General features: G+C 39.9%; 2 protein-coding genes and 1 pseudogene across 2 annotated transcripts; 2 read left to right on the top strand and 1 right to left on the bottom strand.

Moving 5' to 3' along the window:
- Positions 1-3935: 3935 nt before the first annotated feature.
- LOC145220573 (uncharacterized) lies at positions 3936-7947 on the top strand. Its single transcript, XM_080087788.1, has 2 exons — positions 3936-7618; positions 7865-7947. The coding sequence occupies exons 1-2, from the start codon at positions 4676-4678 to the stop codon at positions 7934-7936; spliced, it is 3015 nt and encodes a 1004-aa protein (XP_079943914.1). The 5' UTR covers positions 3936-4675; the 3' UTR covers positions 7937-7947.
- LOC145219750 (uncharacterized) lies at positions 7946-9186 on the top strand. The gene is made up of 2 exons (XM_080087069.1): positions 7946-7952; positions 8120-9186. The coding sequence occupies exons 1-2, from the start codon at positions 7946-7948 to the stop codon at positions 9184-9186; spliced, it is 1074 nt and encodes a 357-aa protein (XP_079943195.1).
- A 1933-nt stretch (positions 9187-11119) lies between these two features.
- On the bottom strand, positions 11120-12542 carry LOC145219749 (uncharacterized; annotated as a pseudogene).
- Positions 12543-22722: the final 10180 nt, after the last annotated feature.

Genomic DNA, 22722 nt, shown 5'->3' with positions numbered 1-22722 from the left:
TGTCATTCTAACTGAACAAGTGTTGTAGTGTACTGAAGTTAAATTACTTGTACTAATTGTTAAAAAGAAATATTGAAAGTGTTGTTAAAAAGACTTATTGTTATTTCTACTGGTGTACATATTTAATTTCGATATAGTTTATTTTAGAGAAACGGGTTGCAAATACCTTTTAAACCTTTGCGGTGTGAAGAGAAAATGTGACAAGTTTAAACTGAAAGCAGACAGTGCAGAATCCGACGCTTACAGGTCGCGTGATCGCCGTTTTGTTAGTATAGTGGAATGACGGACCGTTGTTGGTTACTCACCCCAGATTAAAAATTGCCGCAACATAGCAATATTATCCCGTAATTAACCACATCTGATAGTCTATATGCAGCTTTAATCAAAACACCGTCGAGGTCCACATCGAACGCCGGAAATGGAACGCGGTCCGCCATTTGAGTAGCCTTGATTAATAGCGTACACCGCTACAAAGTTGATTTAGTAAAACTCATTGCCATAAGACAATATTATTTTTAAAAAAAACTATACAACTGAACGAAAATTGCAGAAGAAAATATGGGAAGAGCTACAAACGCTGCAAAGGTGGAAAAAATGTTGCAAGCTATTGATGAAATTAAAAAACGACAGGACAAGTTTGAGTCCAAAATAGAACAGACTGACTCTAATCCTGTTCCCACTTTATCCGAAGGTGTTTCCACAAAAGATCTGCACAAGGAGGTGAAGCAGATGAAAAGTGCTGTTTCTACCCAGGAAAAGGAGATGAAAAGCTTTAATGAATGGATCACCGATTGCGAACAAAGCATCAATGATCTCGAACAATATGGAAGAAGAAATTGCCTCATGCTTCATGGAGCAAAAAAAAATACCAAGGAGAGTTACTCCAAACTGGTAGATTTTATTTAAAAAATTGTCAATACAAAACAGAAGATTTTCAGTAATGCCATAGCTCATGTCCTGCCAGCAAAAAAGGGTAAGCTTGTAAGAAAATTAGAACGGCACTGCATTTTTTCAGCAAACGTGTGTCCAAATTGGCATTATTACATCAAAAACTGCAGCCCTTCATTACGAAGAAAGAATAGGGGAACTGTATGCGGCAGGAGCAGCGATCGGGGATTTCCTGTTTCCAGATACGGCGGCTGTGGCGGTCGCTTACATTAAACAAAAATCTGTCTACCCCTCTTCCAAATAATATATTTTCTCCACACTTTTACATGTCAGCCGATAAATCGACCAATCAAGTCACCTTGGTCTGTCCTGTTGTAAATGGTCGGCGTCAAGGCATAGCGTCTTCCGTTGATCGAATCTACGTCACTTTGGGTGGGACTGGCCGGGGTGCAGCCGAATTAGCTGCTACTCTTCTGGCAGGTGTCATACAAATGCAAGGTAAAGTAATGGACGGTAATATCTTACAAAAGGGGTTTATAAGTCCCATTAACGGGGCAATCCTCAGTCCCTTCGATTTACCACCCAGCGACAAGTGTAATGTTAGAGGATCGAAGTCACTGGTTGGACAAAATGTTTTACAAGTTTAAATGTCCCTTTGTCGAAATATTTTTAAAAAGGCAGACAAACATGTACAATTAGCTGTTTGGTCATGACAAAATGCATTTAGCATAGCGACTGTCATGTGACAGAAGCAGTCGCTATGGTCACGAATGCTTTCGCACAACAAAGGTTCCTTAACTCAAGTTACCTTTCGCTTAAAAACTTGCAGCCAAGCTTTAAGATCGACATAGAAGCATACAAAGAATATGACAACTGGCAATACCTCGGGTGTAAAACTTATGGTTGTGATTTTGTGACCCACCTACTTGGACTGTTAGATTTCCTGGAACCATTGATTCTTTTGATGAAAGAAGTGCAGGCTTATTAGAATAAAACAAATTAAATATATTTGTTTTTTTACAGAGCGAAGTTTTGAAGATGAAAATTTTTCTTCTTCTTTGGCACCACAAAAATTTTCCCAGGAACAGCTTAATGATTTGGCGAGAGATCTAAGTCTTTCTAAGTAGTCAGCTGAACTTCTTGCTTCAAGAAAGATATGTTTTGAAAGCAGGAACTCCCATTACGTTCTGATATCTGGAGACTGTTTGTTGACAGCTCCAAAAGAAGTTTAAAGTGTGTTCTTCTACGCAATGGTAATGTTTTTGGTTCCATTCCTCGTGGGCATTCAACCACTCTTAAAGAAAAATATTCTCAAGTTAAGTTTGTCTTGGAAAAGATTTCTTATCATGAGCACAACTGGATAACTTGTGTAAATTTAAAACTGGTTGGAATTTTGTTTGGGATGCAGGGTGGCTATGGGATAGCAGAGCCAAAACAGAGCATTGGATAAACAAAGGTTGGCATGTAAGAAAGGAAATGGTTCCAGGTGCAAAGAATGTTCAACCCCCTCGCCGACAGATCTAAAATTGTGTTTCCACCATTTCACATCAAGTTGGGCATAATGAAGCAATTTGTAAAGGCATTGACTGTTTTGTATACCTTTGTGCATAATTTCCTAGAATAACAAATGAAACGTTGAAAGCTGGTATCTTTGATGGACTCCAGATCAGGAAGCTTGTAATTGACGACACATTTCCGAAATCAATGAAACAAAACGAAAAAAAGAGCCTGGATTGCAATTACAAATGTCATCAAATATTTTTTAAGGTGTTTAAAAGCCTCAAACTACCAAGAGCATGTGACTGAGTTACTAAGCAGTCTGCACGATCTTGGGCATCAAGCTGCACTTCTTACACAATCATCTTGATCATTTCCCTGAAAACCTAGGGCAGGCATGTCAAACATGTGTCCCGCGGGCCGCATTCGGCACAACGGAAGCTTCGGTGCGGCCCACACGATTTTTTGTTCGGTTGACTTCTACTGTTGTGAAGCTTCAGTGATTTCAAAAATCATCGATTCTCCAGTTTGTTTCCGTGATTTAAAATGTTTTTAATACAAGAAAATACATACGGTAGAAAAATTCTGTTGTAGCAATCAAAACCGCACATTTTACATCAACAAAAAAAGTCGTTCAGTATGGCGCAACCAATGGCTGCGTAACAGAGGATAGATTAATGTGTGTTACATAACGCCAAGTGCACTTGTTAATGTGCCTGACAAAAATAGTAATTTTAACGTGGCTGCGCCTAACCTTCAAATGGCCAGTGCTATTCCAGCTAAGAAAAAAAGAAAATTAGCTGAGGAGAGACGATTGTTTAATGAAAAATGGGAATTGCAGTATTTCTGTTCGAGTTTAATGGTAAGATACATTGTTTAATTTGTACAATTTAAAAAGACATTATGAAGCGAAACATCGATCTTACGATAAATATGAAGGTCTTCTGCGTGTTTCAAAACTAAAGAATTCAAGGCAAACTTGACACAACAACAGATCTGTTTGAGGCAAATTTACAAACATAATGTTGCTTCGGTTACTGCAAGCTATCAACTCTGCAGAATGATTGCCATGGGAAAATCTTACATTGAAGAATTTGTAAAACAGTGCTGTGTAAAAACAGCTGAGATCGTTTGTACAGATAAGGCACATTTGTTCAAGGACATATCATTAACCAGGAACACGGTTGCTAAGCGAGTAGATGAAATGGCAGATGATTTGAAACAACAGCTAAAGTCAGTATCATCCAAATTTGAACATTTTTCCCTTGCTATTGATGAGAGCGTTGACCACAGTGGAATAGCACAGCTTGCAGTCTTCATCAGAGCCTGTGACAGTGAATTCAACATTATTGGGGAAATTATTGAGCTGATCCCCATGCATGACTCTACAACAAGTCAGGATATTGTGGAGTATCGTGCATTGAAGTTATACATAAGTGCGTATATCGTACGAGTGACTGTGATTGCATGAACGTTTTATTTCGTCATCGTCACCTTTTCAGTACTCGACCTTAAATGTCAGTTGTCGCTGTTTAACACCTTAAGCACGGCTGTACATTTGCGTGATCATCACCTTTGCCAGTATATATTTACATGTGTTGTAACTCTCACAAGCCTAACGTATAGCTCTCTTAACGCAATAAACTAACTTTAAGGTCTAACGCCATCTTCCTCAATTGGACTAAGCCCAGACAAGCAGTAGCTCAGACAGCCAGGGACTTGGAGTATAAACATATACAGCGAAAGATACTTTTGTAGTAATAAGTACGACGTCATCAGGACCATAACCCCTACATAAATTGGCGAACCCGACGTGATTTTGACGGACCCTGTACTCAATTACGGTGAGGTATTATTTTGTTGTTTACTATTTTCAATTATTTATACTTAAGCATGTCCTACATGCATAATCTTCTGCCTTTTGGTAAATCCATAAAGACTAAACTTACTTCTACTCCCATCATAAGAAGCACTGAGCTGCCCTCTTACAGTGGTACTGGACAATTACCCAAGGATTCTCGTCATCCTGGGCCGTTTCAAAAAGCAATCGTCAAGACGATTGTGACAGTGCAACCACCAGTCAACCGTCCGATATCAAGGTGGTTTACCCGGATTTATCTACAAATCAACAAACCGGGTGCAAAACTACCGTGCCACTACCTAACAGAGGTATGCTGCTTGCAAAATTAAACATCCCTAAGTTCTGAAGACTGCTTTGGAAACGCCAGCTACGCAAGAGCCGTTACTGATCGAAAGTGCATTAGATTTGTCTGATGGTGACGCGCCAAATATGGTTAGTGGTGAGCACAAACCACAGGTCAGTGATTTAATGCATGTCGCTTCACTATTGAAAGATGGCCTCGATTTGCCCAAGCCCGAGTTACTGCATTTCGATGGCAACCCGTTACATTACACCCGTTTTATGACAACGTTTGATGAATGTATTGCTAGCCGTGTGCAAAGTGACAAGTCCAAACTAAACTATCTCATTCAGTATTGTTCTGGTGAGGCCGAAAAAATGATATTGTTTTGTTCGTGTATGGACGATGACGGCTACCGCAAGGCACGGAAAGTTTTGCATGACCCTTATGGTCGTCCGTTTATTATAGCCAGGTCCTATGTTCAACGTCTGACCCAGGGTCCGTATTTGAAAGCCGATGACAGCGAAGGGCTGCAGGAGCTTGCACGTCACTTGGATGAATGTCATGTCACTTTGTCTCATTTGGGTTATTTTGCTGATATAAATAACTTTGAACATCTCATAAGTATTGCCAGACGTTTGCCACTAAACATGCAACACAGGTGGAAACGACATGCTGGCGAGATCGAGCTGCGTGGAAGCGAACCGCAGTTTTCGCATTTGGTGGAGTTCGTACAGAATGAAGCGCTAATTGCTAACACACTGTTTGGAAGAATGATGACATCTAAGAAGGACAGCGGACCACCGAAACCGGTCAAGCCCGCTCCAAGGATGTTCAGATCCTTTTCACATGCTGCTTCCGTGTCAACAGGTTACGACGGAAGGCAAGCATCTACAAGCAAGCCGTCAGGTGACGAGTGTCCAATTTGCAATGTGCCTCACGCTTTAGCGCAATGTAAAGTGTTCAAAGGAAAGCAGTTCGGCGAACGACTGCGGATAGTGCGAAGAGCTAGGCTCTGTGACAACTGTTTTGGTAAAGGTCACATCGCTAGGAATTGTTCATTGCAGAGTTCGTGTTCACTAGAAGGATGTCGACGTAGACATCACATGCTATTACCTCATGATTTACCTGAACCAGAGTCGGACAACCTTTCACAGCGAAAAGAGCTAAGACCAGGTCCAGCAAAGAATGGAAGTGCTTCAAAGACCGTGGTAACCTCAACTTCGTGTGCAGCCAAGTCGTCCGTACCTCAGGTTGGCCAAAACGTGTATATGAATATTGTCCCAGTAAGGGTCAGTGGCAAAAACGGAAAGGAGGTAGAAACGTACGCCTTTCTGGATTCCGGTTCAAACTCGACGATGTGCTCGAGACGGCTGCTAGATATGCTTAACCTGACAGGTGACAAGATTGAATTTACGCTTTCAACGATTAATGGGAAAACACAGAACAACAACGGTTCTGTCGTTAGTCTATCTGCGAGGCCGCTAGATGGCGCAGGAGTTGTTGACTTGCCACATGTGATTATGGTAGATAATTTACCTGTTGTTCCAAATAGATGCGAGAAAAAATGGTCGCATTACCGTGACATTAAATTCGCGACGCCATTAAACGATGAAGTTCTACTGCTGATCGGACTGGATGTGCCTGATGCATTTTGGATCGAAGATGAGAGAAGAGGACGACGCGGAGAGCCGAGCGCGGTCAAGACAGTTCTCGGTTGGTCTCTGTTCGGTACTGCTTCGTCTCGTTCGGGTAGATGCAGTGTGCAACACGTCCAGGTGAATCACGTTAACTTGTCTAATGAGTTGTTGCATCAACAAGTAAAGAAGATGTGGGAAACTGAGTTTAAAGATTCCAGTCTAGCTTCCAGTGTAGGAATGTCAAAGGAAGACAAATACGCGATGAAGCTAATGAACGACTCTGTGAAATTGGAAGATAACCATTACTGTTTGCGATTGCCGTGGCGTGCCGGATCGCCCAATCTGCCAAACAACCGCACACAGGCTGTGCAAAGGCTGAGCTACCTAAAGCGTCGTTTAAACAACGACAGCCACTTGTGCCAGAAGTACAAGGAGACGATTAACGGCTATCTGAAGAATGGATACGCGCAGCGTCTCAAAGCAGATGATCAAAAGGAAGAGAAGAGGTCTATTTGGTATTTGCCACATCACCCGGTTCTGCACCCGCAGAAGCCAGGGAAGGTCAGAGTAGTGTTTGACTGCGCGGCAAAATTTCGGGACACGTCCTTGAACAAGCAGCTGTTGCAAGGTCCCGACCTAATGAATAGCCTAGTTGGCGTTCTTGTACGGTTCCGGCAAGAGGCTATTGCCATTGTTGCAGACGTCGAGGCAATGTTCCACCAAGTGAGAGTGGATCCTAGGGATATTGACTGTCTAAGATTCGTCTGGTGGCCGGACGGAGACATGACGAGGGAGCCAGTAGATTTCCAAATGCTGGTCCATTTGTTTGGAGCGACGTCGTCGCCGTGTTGTGCAAGTTTTAGTTTGCGGCGTACCGCAGACGACAATTGTCATGCATTTTCAGAAGAGACCGTTGCTACAGTGAGACGCAATTTTTATGTGGACGACTGTTTAAAGTCTGTCGCTACTTTACAAGAAGCCAAGCAGTTGGTGCAGGAGATCCGCGCGCTTTTGCAGCGTGGAGGTTTTCACTTAAGAAAGTGGTTGAGCAACGACGAAAGAGTCTTAGATGATGTACCTAAGAACGACTCAGCGAAGTCTTCATTTTCTTTAAAAGATGACACCGGTCAAGTGGAACGTGTTCTTGGGGTGAGCTGGAATTATCGTACCGATAGGTTTCAATTTGATGTCAAGATAAAGGAAAAGCCGATCACCAGACGAGGCATATTGTCTGTAGTGAGTTCTCTTTTTGATCCTTTGGGCTTTGTTGCTCCAGTTGTCTTGCAGGCGCGAATGTTGCTGCAAGAGTTGTGCAGACAGGGTGTTGGATGGGACGAGGAAGTACCAGAAGATATTGCCACAGCGTGGCGCCGTTGGATTTCCGAGTTGCCGGAACTTTCCTCTGTTCAAATACCCAGATGTTTGAAGGCAAGCCAATTGGGAAGAATCAAGGTATGCGAGTTGCACCATTTTGCCGATGCATCATCGCATGGTTACGGAACCGTGTCATACCTTAGGGTTCAAGATGTAAACAGATGTGTTTGTTGCACCCTTTTATTGGCTAAAGCTAGACTAGCCCCACTGAAAGTCGTTTCTATTCCGCGACTTGAGCTGACGCAGCTACACTTGCTGTAAAAATGGACCAGGTTCTCAAAAAGGAGTTGGACCTGAAGATTGAAAAATCAACTTTCTGGACAGATTCTACGTCTGTACTGCGATGCATCAACAACACGACCAAGCGTTTTCCTGTCTTTGTGGCAAATCGGCTGACGAAGATAGATGAAGGGTCTGATGCTTCCCAGTGGAAACATGTTCCAACAGCGCTCAATCCGGCCGACGACGCGTCGCGGGGTTTGAGAGTTGCTGCGTTGGTGAAATGCGAGAGATGGTTTGCTGGACCATCGTTTTTGTGCAAGCCAGAGGATCAATGACCTACGAGTCCTTTGATTCCAGACGTTCTACCCGAGGAGTTTGTGCTGAAAGAGCGAAAGGAAGTCGCAGTTCATCTTGTTTCTCCGAAATTCGACTGCATAAATCGGTTGATCAATCGATACTCGTCATGGAAAAGACTGAAGAAGGCTGTGGCATGGCTGCTACGGTTTGTCGAGTTTATTCGAACGAAAAAGAAGTTGCAAGTTACCGATCCGTTAAGCGTTGCGGAACTGCAAAAGGCAGAGCTTGCAGTGATCAAATACGTTCAGCAGCAGGAGTTTGCTGAAGAATTCTGTGCACTTTCACAGCACGATACTAAGTATGTTGTGAACAAGCGTGTATCAAGGCAGACTGGAAGGTCTTTGCAGAGGCTGAATCCCATTTTGGTTGATGGTGTTTTACGTGTTGGAGGTCGCTTGCATCGTGCACCGGTGGCATATGACTTGAAGCATCCGGTGATTCTGCCCAACAAACACCACGTGACGAATCTTATAATCGAGGAGCATCACAACACCGTTCAGCACTCTGGCATGGGTCTAACATGGACATCGCTACGACAGAAGTGCTGGGTTGTTCGTGGTGGAGTCGCAGTAAGGCGTGTGTTGGGACAATGCATATTTTGTCGTCGACGCAATGCACACGTCGGCCAACAGATGATGGCAAACTTACCACGTGAGCGAATAACGCCAGGAGAGCCTCCATTCACGTACGTTGGAGTGGATTACTTCGGGCCTTTGTTGGTAAAGGAAGGCAGGAGCGAGGTTAAGCGATACGGATGTATATTTACGTGTCTGACAGTTCGTGCTGTGCACATTGAAATCGCACACTCGCTGTCAACGGATTCTTTTATTGACGCCCTTCGGAGGTTCATTGGTCGCCGAGGAAAACCGAAGAAGATATTCAGCGACAACGGGACCAACTTTATTGGAGCTAATCGCGTTTTGCGCGACTCGTTAAAGGCTTGGAATCAAGCGCAGATTTATGATTGTCTCAGGCAGCGTGACATTGAATGGGCTTTCAATCCGCCTACTGCAAGTCACATGGGTGGAGTTTGGGAGCGCTCATTCGGTCTGTGCGGAAAATACTGAGTGCCCTCATGTCTAAACAAACGCCAAATGATGAAACTCTCATCACCTTTATGGTTGAAGTGGAAGCGATACTTAACTCTCGACCACTCACTCCAGTTACTATGGATACGGAAAGTGACGAACCTCTAACGCCAAATCATCTGGTGTTGCTGGGGCATTGTCATACACTGCCGCCAGGGGTTTTCGATAAGAAGGACAACTACGTTAGACGTCGTTGGCGCCAGGTGCAATACCTGGCCAATCAATTCTGGTCTAGATGGGTCAACGAGTACCTGCCGACTTTACAAGTTCGGCAAAAATGGACTGTTCCAGAGCGCAATCTAGCGCATGATGATCTAGTTCTTCTCGCGGACAACTCCGTCTCGCGAGGCAGATGGCTGACGGGGAGAGTCGTGGATACCTACCCTGCAGAGGATGGATCGGTACGCACCGAACTGGTCAAAACCAAAAATGGGACTTACGCAAAACGCAAAGAAGTCGGCCCTGTCCAATCACGCGGTATCACAAGGCCACCGTATTGATTTCAATGCGGCTTCTGTTGTGGCCCGGGAGCCTGACTACAGGAAAAGACTATTTCTTGAGTCATGGAATATTCACCAACGGGTCAACACAATGAACATCAAAACAGACGTGATGCTTCCAGCGTGCTACAGGCACCTGCTTAAAGATTAGAGGGTCAATCATGTTGTTACGTGCTTGCGTTCTATTCTTTTTTTCCTTTGTTTATCGTGCACTGTACTAGTCGCATTCAGTGTTATTTACCCTGATGAAGACGACCTGTATAGGACGTCGAAACGTCGGAACAAAATCACATTTGCCAGAAGAGCTCTTTAAACTTGAGTCAGGTACATAGTTGCATAGGCGTCGATTTAGGGGTGACATGTCTCCCCTCCTGAAAAAACAGGGGTGACAACATATGTATTGTCTCCCCTGTTTTTGTTTGAAATAAAGTATTGCCAGAAAGACCACATACACGTCTATACCGTAAAGTAGTTGAAACCGGCTGTTTGTAAGATTGAAGGTCACAATCAATGACAAACGCAAGTGTCTCGTGGTTTGTTACGCAACGTAACAATGGTTGCAGTAACAATCGGCATTGTTATGTGATTGTTTTATTCCCAGTACTGGCTGGTTGTTCAAGTATCTTATATTTGCTTTATGTTAACTGCAGGAATGACTAGTCAAACAAATATTATAGGCATTTTTGCAGCCAAAACGCAAGCAACCCTCGAATAAGACGTTGCCAGTTTAATGTTGAGTTGTTTAAAAATCGTCACATACAATGTAAATGAACATCTTGAACAATGTTTACTTAATTCCTGTGGCAACTTCACTATCTCTGTCTGTGCGGAAGTTTGCTATATCTGCAAACTTTGTTTCGTTTGTTTAACCCAGGGGTCACCAAACTACGGCCCACATTTTTTTGGATTCATAGGATTACAACGCCCAAAATAGACCACAACCAGTTTGTTACGTCACAGATGAGACTACAAGTGTTAATTGTGCGCGAACAATTGCATTCTTTTGTTACTTGTGACGTAATATACGAGCATTGCTCGTTAGTTGATGCTAACTATACAATTTAACAGTCGGATCACCAGATTTTAAATGGGATTGTAGAAAGACCAAATTTTGGCCCACCTATGAAAATCGCATCGCGGGCTAAGTATGGAAAGACGGCGCTAGAACATGTTAACTATGCGGCTCGCGCGAATCGTTATTAAACTTATCCGGCCCGCAGTGTAAAACGTTTAGTGACCCCTGGTTTAAGCGAATAAGGGTCATAACTTAGATCGTGCGCTCGCCAGGACAACGGAGCAGTTAACGCAACTGCATTGTGTTCCTAAGATTGTGGGTTTGAACGGCTGATGGATGTTTCCAAAACATGGAAAGGTCTCCCCTAAAATTTTGCAAATAATTAAAAAATCGACGCCTATGCATAGTTGTTGTAACTTCTGTAGTTGCTTGAAGACCTCAAGTTGTCCTGCTCATACCTACATCAAAAGTAGTCTTATTGAAGCTAATAATACTCACAACTGCAGTTTACAAATGCTAATCTTAAACTTAAGAAATAGGTACAAAATTCATATTTTGATATGTAACAGATTAATTTTGTAGCATCTTACTTGGTTTTTCCTTCTGGGAGAAAATCTTTGTGTAAAACTGTAATTAGTCCAGATAAAGATTTGTCTGTTCTAAAGCGTGTATGGCATTCTTTCAAAACTCGATTTTGTCTTTCAACACCATTGTTGGTTCGAATGAGTACTTTTAATCGATCTGCTCGATACAACCACAGCCAACGCTAAAACATATATATGCATAAATTTGCTGCTCCTTTAAATGTACAATCATTCTTACTTCTTTCTGCGACAGCCAAGTTTTGACAAAATACTTTTGAAGCTTAGCATTATCTGTCCAGAGAACATTTGACTTAAAATTCTGTAATGCTGTTTGGTAACTTTCAGCACTGGCAACAGCTCTCATAAATGCTAAAACTGCATCCTTATTTTGAACACCATTTTCTGACCTTTTTCCCAGCGCTCCCATGCTTGCTCACGATGAAAGTCGCAAACTAACACATGGCAATCTGCAAGTTGTACAAGTATTTACTATCTATTTAGTCCTGTTACTGGAACCATAACAAACTTTTAGCTTTATTCTAATTTTATTTTATCAACATACCTGAAAAAACAGTTTCAATAGCATGTATTTCAGCATCACATGTGTCATGAAAAATGAAGGTTTCCAGTCAGGTGTCCATTTTTTTTAAATTAATAGTGCTTCCTCAATATCAATTTGCTTTTCATTTTGTGTGATAAAACTAGCCACAGCCTGGTAGATGATGTTTGTTTTAACACACACAAAAAAAATAGGGGCAGAGCATATTTCGATGTCTTATAAGTGGCATCAAGTAAGCAAATGTCTTGCCCATAACGAAGTAGAAGTTTTCGCTGCCACTCAAGTTGATGGACGAACAACATAGTTTGTTCTGATGCAATTACTGGGGCTGTTATTTCATCAGTAAGATCAGAAGCAGTGCTTTGTATAGAACTGGGGACATATGGTCGAAAAAAGATTTTGTCACCTGGATCACCAGCCTTGACCCACTCATCAACCAAACATTGGACATTTGTTTGATCCATTTTAGCCAGTTTACGTTTTGTAAATGCCCTGTAAAAGTGGCTCTCGACATCCTTTTTTGTTGGAAAAAATCTCCTGTTGGTGTTTGCTGGTACATCATCATTTTTAAACAGCTCATGTATCACAAATGATTTTAAGCCTCTCATAATCTCTATATTACACACACCTTCGTTCACCAAGTCATCAATTTTTGTAATGATTCGCTTGTCAACCATTTGGAGAAATCCTGCTGACTGCACCAAAAAGAAACATGCCTTTAATACTTAGTGTACCGTATTTACTCGATTGTAAGCCATGGCGTACATTCTTTTTTACCTGCCGTTTGTGCAGCTTATAATCGGGGGTGGCTTACATTTTATTTTATATAAATATAATTTCTACAACTTTTTAACATATTTGGGGTTTAAAACTTGTATGCAACTACAGAGTATACGTCTGTATTCTGTTGGGTACAATTAACACTAACAGATATGGGCAAATAGTTATACTATGTTATATCAGAAAGATGTATTATGAAACAATAGTACATAAAATTCCAGCATGCGGCTCACAATATTTTTTAAAAATCTCAACATGCGGCTTACAATCGAGTAAATACGGTGGGCCAAATAACATTAACCACATGTTGAATTTATTGTGAAATAACAATCTATCAATACACATACTTCTCCAATAACATGACCAGAATGATCATCACTGCTGGGAAAGGAAATGCTACAGAGCATCTCACATTCCTTCAACAGAGACTCTCTTGAATCACTAACATTCAAAGTCTTGTGAATAAAACTAGCTGACTTAGCCATTGCATTTTGAGATTTGCCATCATTCTGTAACAATAACGACATATATCTGTCAGGCTGAGAAGCTTGTGGAGCATTTACACACAAAAACACTTACCTGAAATTGGGGAAACCTCATCACTTCTTGTATACATATTTTTGCTTTACAATTACACTTCTTTGTACCTTGAATACACATCCTATGTCTGACAGTGGTTGGATGGTCAAGCAACTGTAAATATCAACAAAACTATTTTAAAACAAAATTACTTTTAACCGAAGTCCAAAAGTAAAAACAAAGTACACCTGCTTTGGAGTGCATGTATGGCGCTTTTCATTTGATTTTTTGTTGTAGTCTTTTGCATGTTGGCATTGCATCCAAACACTTTGTACAATAACGTATGGGATTAAAGCTTTGTCCCAATGTATACGACCTTTTGAGGATATCTTTGACAATACAAAATTTATAAAAACAACATACTTCAATATTCTACACAAAACACCACAAATGTTTCCCATACCATAGGATTTCTTTGTGTAAGAAATAAATTTGGTTAATGTGGAAATTTCAAACTCTTGAACTGCCTTTTGTGCTTGTTCAATTGTAGAAACCCACTAAGATGCAACACAATTTTTCACTAGTTCTTAAATCACATAAAAACAGATCAACATACAATACCTTTATGTTTGTTTCCTTGGATTGCTCGTCCATTTTGTTTTGTATTTTTAAAAACTTTACGAAGAATGCTGTTTGTTGAGACAGCTTTTTGCTTGAAAATGCTTCTTTAATGTGTTTGCCTATTTGTTGTGCTAACAAAACATAATAACAACAATAAAGTGTGCTACTTTCTCCTAGCTCCTATAATGCACCTACACTAGGATTTTAGGAACCTGATAAATAATTTCCATACCGTGGTAAAAGTTGGAAACATGATCACTTCTGACATAGTTACTGTGTATCTGGGCCAAGAGGCTGCCACTTCATTTTGCTGAATTGATTTCCAGCAATCACTCTGAACCATTATGTATGGCGTGTTTGTTTCATTGTCCCAGCACATTTTCATTTTTTTTATGTCTGCAAGGTTTATATACATTTACACTCAGATTAACACATGTGTTCAATCCAAGAATCACAAATACATATACATAGAGACCTACCATAAGTAACTGTTTGAGACTGATGAAACTTTATAGCAAACACTTTTTCATTTGCATTTTCTTTACAACACTGTGACCACAGAATATATAATTTAGGCAAACATAAAGTGCAAGTGGTTAGTTATTTTTTTCTATTATTGACATACCTTTTGGATAAGGTTTGATTTGGAAAATTCATGCAAACTAAAAGCATTTTCATCACTGCAACAATATTAAATTAGTAGTTTGTTCTTGACAATATTACATTAAACCGTACATGGTCTCATTTTTCTTTTCGGCGTTTCCACCACTGCAACAATATTAAATTAGCAATCATATTATTAGTATTCATATTACAAAAAAATGGAATGCATTAAACCCCACATGGTTTCTTTTTCTTTCTTGATAGTCACCATCTTTTCATCCATCTTCTTATTATCCTTATTCTCACCTATTTATCAAGCCTAAAACTATATTTTTAACAAAAAAATAAAACGTTCACACTACACTACACCATCGCAAACGCCATTCTTTTCGCCATTTCCATGATTGTAGTGTCCACCAAGCATATCCTATTGTTGACAAAGAAAAGCTAGTTACTGAAATAAAAATGTTTCTGTAGATTTGATGTTCATGATTACTTTGAAAATAATCTAGATGATGTTTTGACAAGTTAAATTACTATGATGAAAAATCCTTTTTGCAATTTCCATGAGTCCTTAAGGCAAAACGGTTCTTTTCAACACTGAAAAGGACGCAAACTTTTCTAAGGGACACCATTATTTCCAAAAGACTTGCATTTGCAGTGCTAGCACTAAATAGAAACAAACAGTTTCTTAGTTGTCATTAGGAAATCAAGGAAGAAGCTATCAATTATTTTGCCCAAACTATAACTTTATGATTCATTTTGGTTGTAAAAAGAAAGCACAAGGTGTAATCATATGGGTTAAATTTAAGTGAGAATGTTGCTTGGAGGAGTATTGCACTTTAAAAAAGGAAATAAAAGTGAAAGATCAGTCTGTGCAAAAAAAATTGAAAAGATGTTTAAATAACCAAGTTCTGACACAAATGTAATGCGGTTGTTAAATTTATCAGTTATGATGCCAACAAAAAGCATAATGGCTAGTTTTTTCTGTGGCAATAATCTGTGCAGTGTCATGAGATATGTTGAAACAATGACTGTGACTACAAGTTACTCAAATGAAACATGACCATATTAATGACTGAATAGCAAGTGTGTTAGTTAGTGGTCATTGTTATAACCAGTTATTCTTAAATGTTGTCCAACTGAAATACTTTTCGACTCATTTATTACTATTTTGTTCAATATACTGTTGCTGTGCTTTACCGTGTTAACATCCGCTTCGTTTCGAGTCTGTGTCACGTGTGTTTTTGTGCCACATTATTCATGTTATTGAGTTTGGCCCGTTGCCATGCAATAAACAAAACAATACCTGGAAATCTAGAAATGTGGCTTTTCTATATATTGTCAACTTATATATGTTAAATAAAGGCTAAAATTTGGAGCAGCACCCCCTGATATTTTAGGCACGAGCCGCCACTGGTGATCAATTGCAGATCTTGTAAGTGAGGGAGCTATGTGAGAGTAATTTTACATTTTGGCTTGCTATCATGTCTGTGCAGTTGTGACATTGTAGATTGTCAGTATTGAGGTCAATATTAAAATCACCGAGAATCAAGTCAAGTCAAAACTTTGTTTGCATTGTCACTATATCATCACAGTTCCATTGCAGCAAGGACACCGAAAAAAAACTGTGGGTTATCGAGTCGATGGTTGAAATCCGTTTTCTGGGTGTGTTCTGCCGTAGGATCGCAACCGTCCGCTCGAACCTGGCGGGGTACGTCCGGTTGCATAAGACGGTAGTTGAACCCGCGGGTTCTGCTGGCCAAATGCCTAAACGGAAACACCAGCGCAGTTCCTCGGAACGTTTATTACGACGATGGAAATGTTGCCGTCGAGCATCTCCTCTGCGCTTGTAGGATCGATGGCGTGATCTCAGATGTTAATTCGCTGTGGAAGGTGCTGCATGCTGCACTGTGTTCGACCCGGATGCATATTTCCAAAATGTTTCCGAATTCGAACCATAGGGCCTTTTCAGTCAATCACAAGAGCGGAATTTTGCGGGTTGTCGTTACGTCACGTTTAGGTTGCTAAGTGGTTACTTCAACTTCAGTATTGTCAACGACGTCAACTAAGTTTTTTGTCAGTTTTGATTTTAAAATAGGTTTTGCGGGTCAGAAGAAGATAAACACTGATGCATTTGAAATGTTTGAACTGAAGGCAAAGCTCATTAAGTCATGAATAGCAGTAAATAAAACACACATAATTTTTATTGAGTGTAAAATGCTGTTGTGCAATATATGCTTCATGAATAGTAAATTATACATTGATATTTTTTATTAAGTCTGACATAGATTTTGTGCGAATTTTTTCTCTCTATGTGTTTGTTTAGGATAGCAACATATGCCATTCAATCCACCAACACCGAAATTCTACTATGCTATACCTTGGGATTAACAAACTGTTATCCTACAAACATGAATGGTTTTTAATTATACACAGTGCAACTCTCAGTTTTGAATGTTATTTTGTACCACCAATGTATATGTAAATCTAAAGCATTATTGCAAATGCTGTTAATTTTGTTGTAAGTTTTTAATAAAACCGAAGTGAGCTTGAATGGCAAAATGAAGTGGTGTGCTTTGAAGCAAATGCAGGTTTGATGATGATGCCGTGTTATATTTGACTGATTGCTCAGAGATGGAAAACTCTAGCTCAGGTGATTGTTGGTATTCTTTTTTTTTCTATTCTAATAAAACAACCTTTGTATCCATTTTGTAGCATCAGTGGCAGTTCTGATAGTTGAAAGTTCAAAAAAGTCAAAAGAAGAACAACTACATGATAAAAAAATTCGTTTGTTGGATTTGGAAATGGAACATCGTATCGATGAACATGACATCAAGATGCAAATCTTTAACCAGAAATTAAAGAAATTCAAATCAGAATAAACCTTTTTAACTTTTTGGCATTTTGTTTTATTTGTTCTGTTCACTTACCATGTTTAAAATGCACTGTTTTCACATTGTTCCTTTCTGTTCATTACCTGACAACAATAGGACCAATTACTAGTTTACTACAGAAGGGTTTTAATTGTTTTTTTCCTAAATTGAATCTGGTAAGTCAAAACCGAAAGTAGTGCTATATTAGAAACAAAGCAGTAAATGGCCAAACAACTTTATATCACTTTATTCACACGTTTGTTCAGTTCTTTGCATGTATTATTAATGCACTGTTTAATATACTAACCTAACACTGTTCTTTTCTATTCCTCACTTCACAATAATTTACCTTCTTTTTCAGATATTTGTATTATAACCATCAAAAATTTTCTGTAATAATATGAGTCCGTAACACATTGCCAGCAGTAGATGGTTCCTCGTTGAGGATACTGTTGAAACTAACTTCCTCAGGATCATCGAATTCCTCTAGCACAGTGGTTCTCAACCTTTTTACTTTCGTGGCCCACTTTCATTGCACAAAAATTCTGTGGCCCAGTAAATTTTTATGATAGAAAGAAAACAACTATAAAATAGGTTCAAACAAAAACTGCAGAACATATTTCAAACAGATTAAAAACTTGATGCAAAAATCATAAAACAGCACTTTCCGTTCTTTAATCAAGCACTTTCAGTTACGACCGTGTAATTGGACAATGCATATGTTGCTATTATCTGGCTTTATTGTAATTACAAAGTAGTTTATTACATCAAAAACATACGGTGTTGCAGAAACTTAAAGTAACTTCATACTGCAAATAGATTAATTTACATTCCTTCTCACTTCCTCCCCAAGCCATTATTCTTATAAAATTGAGTGTAGTGACACAAATGAAAGTAAATTTATAAATAAAGCTTTCTATTTGGTTGGTCTGTGGCCCAATCAAAATGCTTCCATGGCCCACTGGTTGAGAACCACTGCTCTAGCAGCTCTCATCTTCTTACAGCATAGTTGTGCAAACATGCTGTAGCAACTATTATGGTTAGTGTATTGTGAATGTTTGCTCTTAATGGTATTCTTAAACAGCGAAAGCGTTGTTTCCACACCCCAAATGTACGCTCATTTTTTGTTCGGATTGCAATATGTGAGCGATTATAATTTCTCTCCTGGCTACTAGGGTTGAATAATGGTGTCATCATGTATTTTCTGCAAGCATATCCACCATCTCCAAGCATTAATCCTTCAATAATACAATGTTCAAACTGGCAACACAAATGGCTGTTGTCAAAAATCTTGCTATCATGAGTAGAACCAGGCCAAGGGCAAACAAAATTGGTAAACAGCATGCCTGGATCACACACAGCCTGTACATTAATGGAAAAGAAGTCTTTTCTATTTCGATGTATTTCTGCATTTTCTCCCCCAGGTGAGGCAATTGGAGTATGGGAACAATCAATTGCTCCAATAACATTGGGAAAACCTGCTACTGCATGAAATTTCACCTTTACGTCTGGTATTTCCTCATTTGATGGAAAGTGAATGAATCGTTTGTGTTGTTTAGCAATTGCTCTTGACACTCAGCATGAAGATGATTGACTGATGCCTGTGAGATCTCCATCAGTTTTTTGAAGATGTCCAGTTGCAAAAAATCGTAATGCTGTACAGATCTGCAAAATGGGTGGAATGTAGTTGTTTTTTGTTGCACAGACAAGGTCATCTTCAATTAAACTCAATAGTTAAAGTACATTTCCTTTGCAAAACCGAAATCGGCTATAAAATTCTACATCATCAAATTTCTCAATTGGATTGATTCTGTCTCTTATGTTTCTTTTTAACAGTCTTGTGGTTTCTGTGACGTTATTGTCTACAATTTCTATCACCTGTATTATATCCATTATGGGGGAGATGCGGGACCATTGGGCATGAAGGACCTTTGGGGCACAGGCCCCACAAGAGGGGGGTGCATCCGGTGCGCCGCACCGGGGCCCATGAGAGTCTAGGGGGGCCATAATGATTCGATGCAACAAGTTTAATGATTGTTAGATCGGTACATGCGCGAATTTTAGCGAGATCTCTTTGCGATATTTTTTTGTGCCACAGTTGTGTCCATTGCTTTGTAAGGATTAGCAATGTCAATGATAACATTTATTGCAGTATAAGTCATTTAAGTCACACAAACAACAACAAAGAGAATCCCCACCAGATAACCTGTTTAGTTGGCTTTAACCACACAACAACAGAACTTTACGGTGCGATTCGTAGTTGTTTTTGCTGAACTTTATCATAACGGAGTCGCTGTTACATGCAAAAACGTTCTTTCTTTCGCTGGCATTGTGTTGTAGTTGCCGCTTGGTTTAAGCCAGGGGTCAACAAACTTAACCAAGACTGGTTCTGAATGTTGCAAAGTTATAAGTACGATTTGGCAAACCAAAGATAAAATACGGTCGCGGTTCGAATGGAATGGCCGGACCTGGACCCCGGGCAGTAGTTTGGTGGCCCCTGGTTTAAGCAAACGCAGTAAATAACAAGACCAAGTACTTGGTTTTACGCATTTACTTTGCTGTGCAAACGCTCTAGCGCAGGAGTGTTTATAAAGACCACCAAACGGTGTATCGACACTCGTTTAGGCCGCACAGCCTATTTCCCAGGCCAGGGGCAATAGTGTTGAAACTTCCCGACTTACAAAATGGTCGTTTTGCTAATCTCTCGTAGAGTTATAGAACTTACGGTTCAAGTTATATAAAGTCGTTAACTACATTTTTACCTTTACTAGAACATTGAAGATTTATTTAACCTAGGAACTCGCTTGTTTACAAATATCGATGATCTAAGAGCATCTTATGACATCACAGACGAGTATAAAAATTCGCTTATTCGCAAATAATTGTTCTTTTACAGCTCAAGATAAGATTGCAGAACCTTGGGCTCGTGCTAGTGCTACGGAAATTGCTTTGTGTACCACTATGGGACCTTTGACTTTGAAAAACCGCTGCCCTGGAACTAATAAATAGTAATGTGGAATAAAGGTCAAAAATACGTTCTGTATATTTTTCAGCGCCTGGTGCAGTCTGTAATTTTAAACATCCTAATAAAAATATTTGACGTACAATGCCGTACTTAGTGCCCTACAAGGCCGCAGGTTCCCCACTCCTGCTCTAGCGCATGTAGTAAAAGTATAGAAATTTTAGGCTTTCAAAAATCCTACGGTTTGACGTTCTTGTCCAAGCTGTTTAATAAGTGTTATTATCCATTGTTCAACTTGCTTCTGTTAGCTCTGAGTGACGAATGAACGTATTAAATGTTTGATCATCAGCGCATAGTGCAACTGAACAAACCATTCTAGACATGACTATAGTGTTCAAAGGGGGGCCCAGAAATTGACTTGCACCAGCATATTTTTTCGCTCTCCAGGGCACTGGGTGTGCGTACTGACGGAGCTGCTCCAGTGACTGGACATACAGCTGGGTTTCATGCAAAAGTGCGTCCCTAATCTCTCCTGACCTAAATGCTGTTGTTCAAGATGCTGAATTGTGAAGTAAGGTGCCTTTCAAAAGCAAGACATTTAAAAGGTTGTTAATGCTAAAAAAAAATATGATTTAAATTATGAAGTTATGATTCTTCTGACGGAAAAAAATTCAGACTTGGTCCACCATCTTTGCAAAGACAGCTGGCTGTTGAAATTATGCTATTTGTCAGATTTGCTTGAAAAACTGAACGAACTCTTAGTTTGTCCCTTCGAGAAGAAAACACAAATGTTTTTACATTGAACATTGAAATCGAAGCGTTCATCAAAAGGTTGAAAAAAAATTATTTGAAATGTTCTCATTTACAGAAGAGTTTTTAGCTAACAATGATGTGGTATTTAACGTTATTAAGTCTTTGATAATCGACCATTTGACAAATCTGTTAAAACAGTTTCTATAATTATTTCTTCCCGAATTGGACAATACCAAATTAGACTAAACCCGTTTGCACTGCAAAAACAAAGCACCGAGCACCACTCTTTTATATCTCAGGAAGAACTTGCTGATCTATCATCCGACTCTTGAGTTGCGGCTTGAATTTTCTGGAAAAAGGCTTCACACTTTTTTGCTTAGCGTTAGAGCAGAATATCAATCATTCTCAGACGCAGCAGTAATCGCACTCCAGCCGTTTGTGTCCACGTATTTATGCGAGTTAACCTTTTTAACGTTAACGGCAATCAAAACAAAATACCGTTGCAGCGTAAGCAACATAGAAACTGCTTTAAGACCTGCATTAACAAATATTGAGCCACGGCTGGATTTGCTTTGTGGCAGAAAGCAGTCGCACTCATCACACTGAATTAATGTTGTTGTTTTATGAAGTAGTATTCTGAGTACCGGTGGCTTGTTTTTTAGTTTTCGCCCGAATTATGCCTTTAATAAATACAAAAAACGTATAATGTTTGCATTGCAAGTAATGAGTTTTTCTTTTGTCCGACATTTTAACAATTAATAAACTTTACAACAATTGGGGCTGATTTTGACATTAGGTTAAGACTAGCGGCGCTGCAGATAATCATGCGAACAATGTGTTCGGTTTGGTCCGGGGATTCAACATTAGATTGTTGCAGGATTCCGTGAACAATATTAGGTCTTTTGAGCGCAGTTTGTCCCTGACGCTCTTGTTTCGATTGAAGTTGTGATTTCCTGGACTCATCAATGCGTTAATACGCATTGTCGAGGCTAGTTTCAGCTTGTCCGACGCGTTCCCGCAGGTCAGTTTTATGATTTGTGTCATAAATAACTTTTGAGGTTTGCTACAGGAGATGTTACTAGAAATCTTGACTACGAAGTCATCCACAATTCATGCTTTTAGTGTAGTTGTCGAAGTTCGATGCGTGAACTCCATGTTTTAAATTTGTGTCAAAACAATTAAAAACTGGTAGGCTCAGGGATTATGTAAAATTTTCGTGGTTGACAGCTTCGTTGTTGCACGCATATGCACTTATACTATCTTGCAAGTTATGTGAAACAGCTATTCCACATACTTTGAAATCGCTCAAATTTTATTCGTTAGCGTGTGATTTTCCGTGGAGTTGAAGTATAGCAATAAGATTCACAATGCTTCTCTCCTTTGGTGATTGTGCGTCTGGTGCCGGAACAACATCGTAGTCGTAGTCTTTCGGTCTCGGACGTTTTGTGCCGGATTTTCTTTCTCTTCCTCTCTTATATAATCAACAATGACGGGGAATATTTTCGGATTAGAAAGCCATTTGCACCCGAAAATGCGAAAACAGCGACCCATATTAGGACAAGAACATTTGGAAGGTTTTTTGAAAACGAACACTGTGCACTTCACCACCCTAAGCGTCTTCGAAAGCCAAGTTTAGTGGGGCCAGTGTGGTTGCTCCCTCGTGGTAAAACAGGCGTTATAGCATTTCGAGCGGCCGAATCGACCAGGTTGCGAAAGGTGTTGTTGATATCGTAACAAACTGCG

Source organism: Phallusia mammillata, chromosome 3 (assembly GCF_965637545.1).
Source record: "Phallusia mammillata chromosome 3, kaPhaMamm4.hap1.1, whole genome shotgun sequence".
Classification (NCBI taxonomy): Eukaryota; Metazoa; Chordata; class Ascidiacea; order Phlebobranchia; family Ascidiidae; genus Phallusia; species Phallusia mammillata.
The sequence above is the reverse complement of the archived record's forward strand: the minus strand, read 5'-3'. Positions and strand labels throughout refer to the sequence as shown.

Coding starts and splice junctions, on each gene's coding strand:
- LOC145220573 (XM_080087788.1), top strand. CDS start 4,676: ATGGTTAGTGGTGAGCACAAACCACAGGTCAGTGATTTAATGCATGTC. Junction 7,619..7,864: donor GCCAATTGGGAAGAATCAAG/GTATGCGAGTTG, acceptor CTTTCTGGACAG/ATTCTACGTCTGTACTGCGA.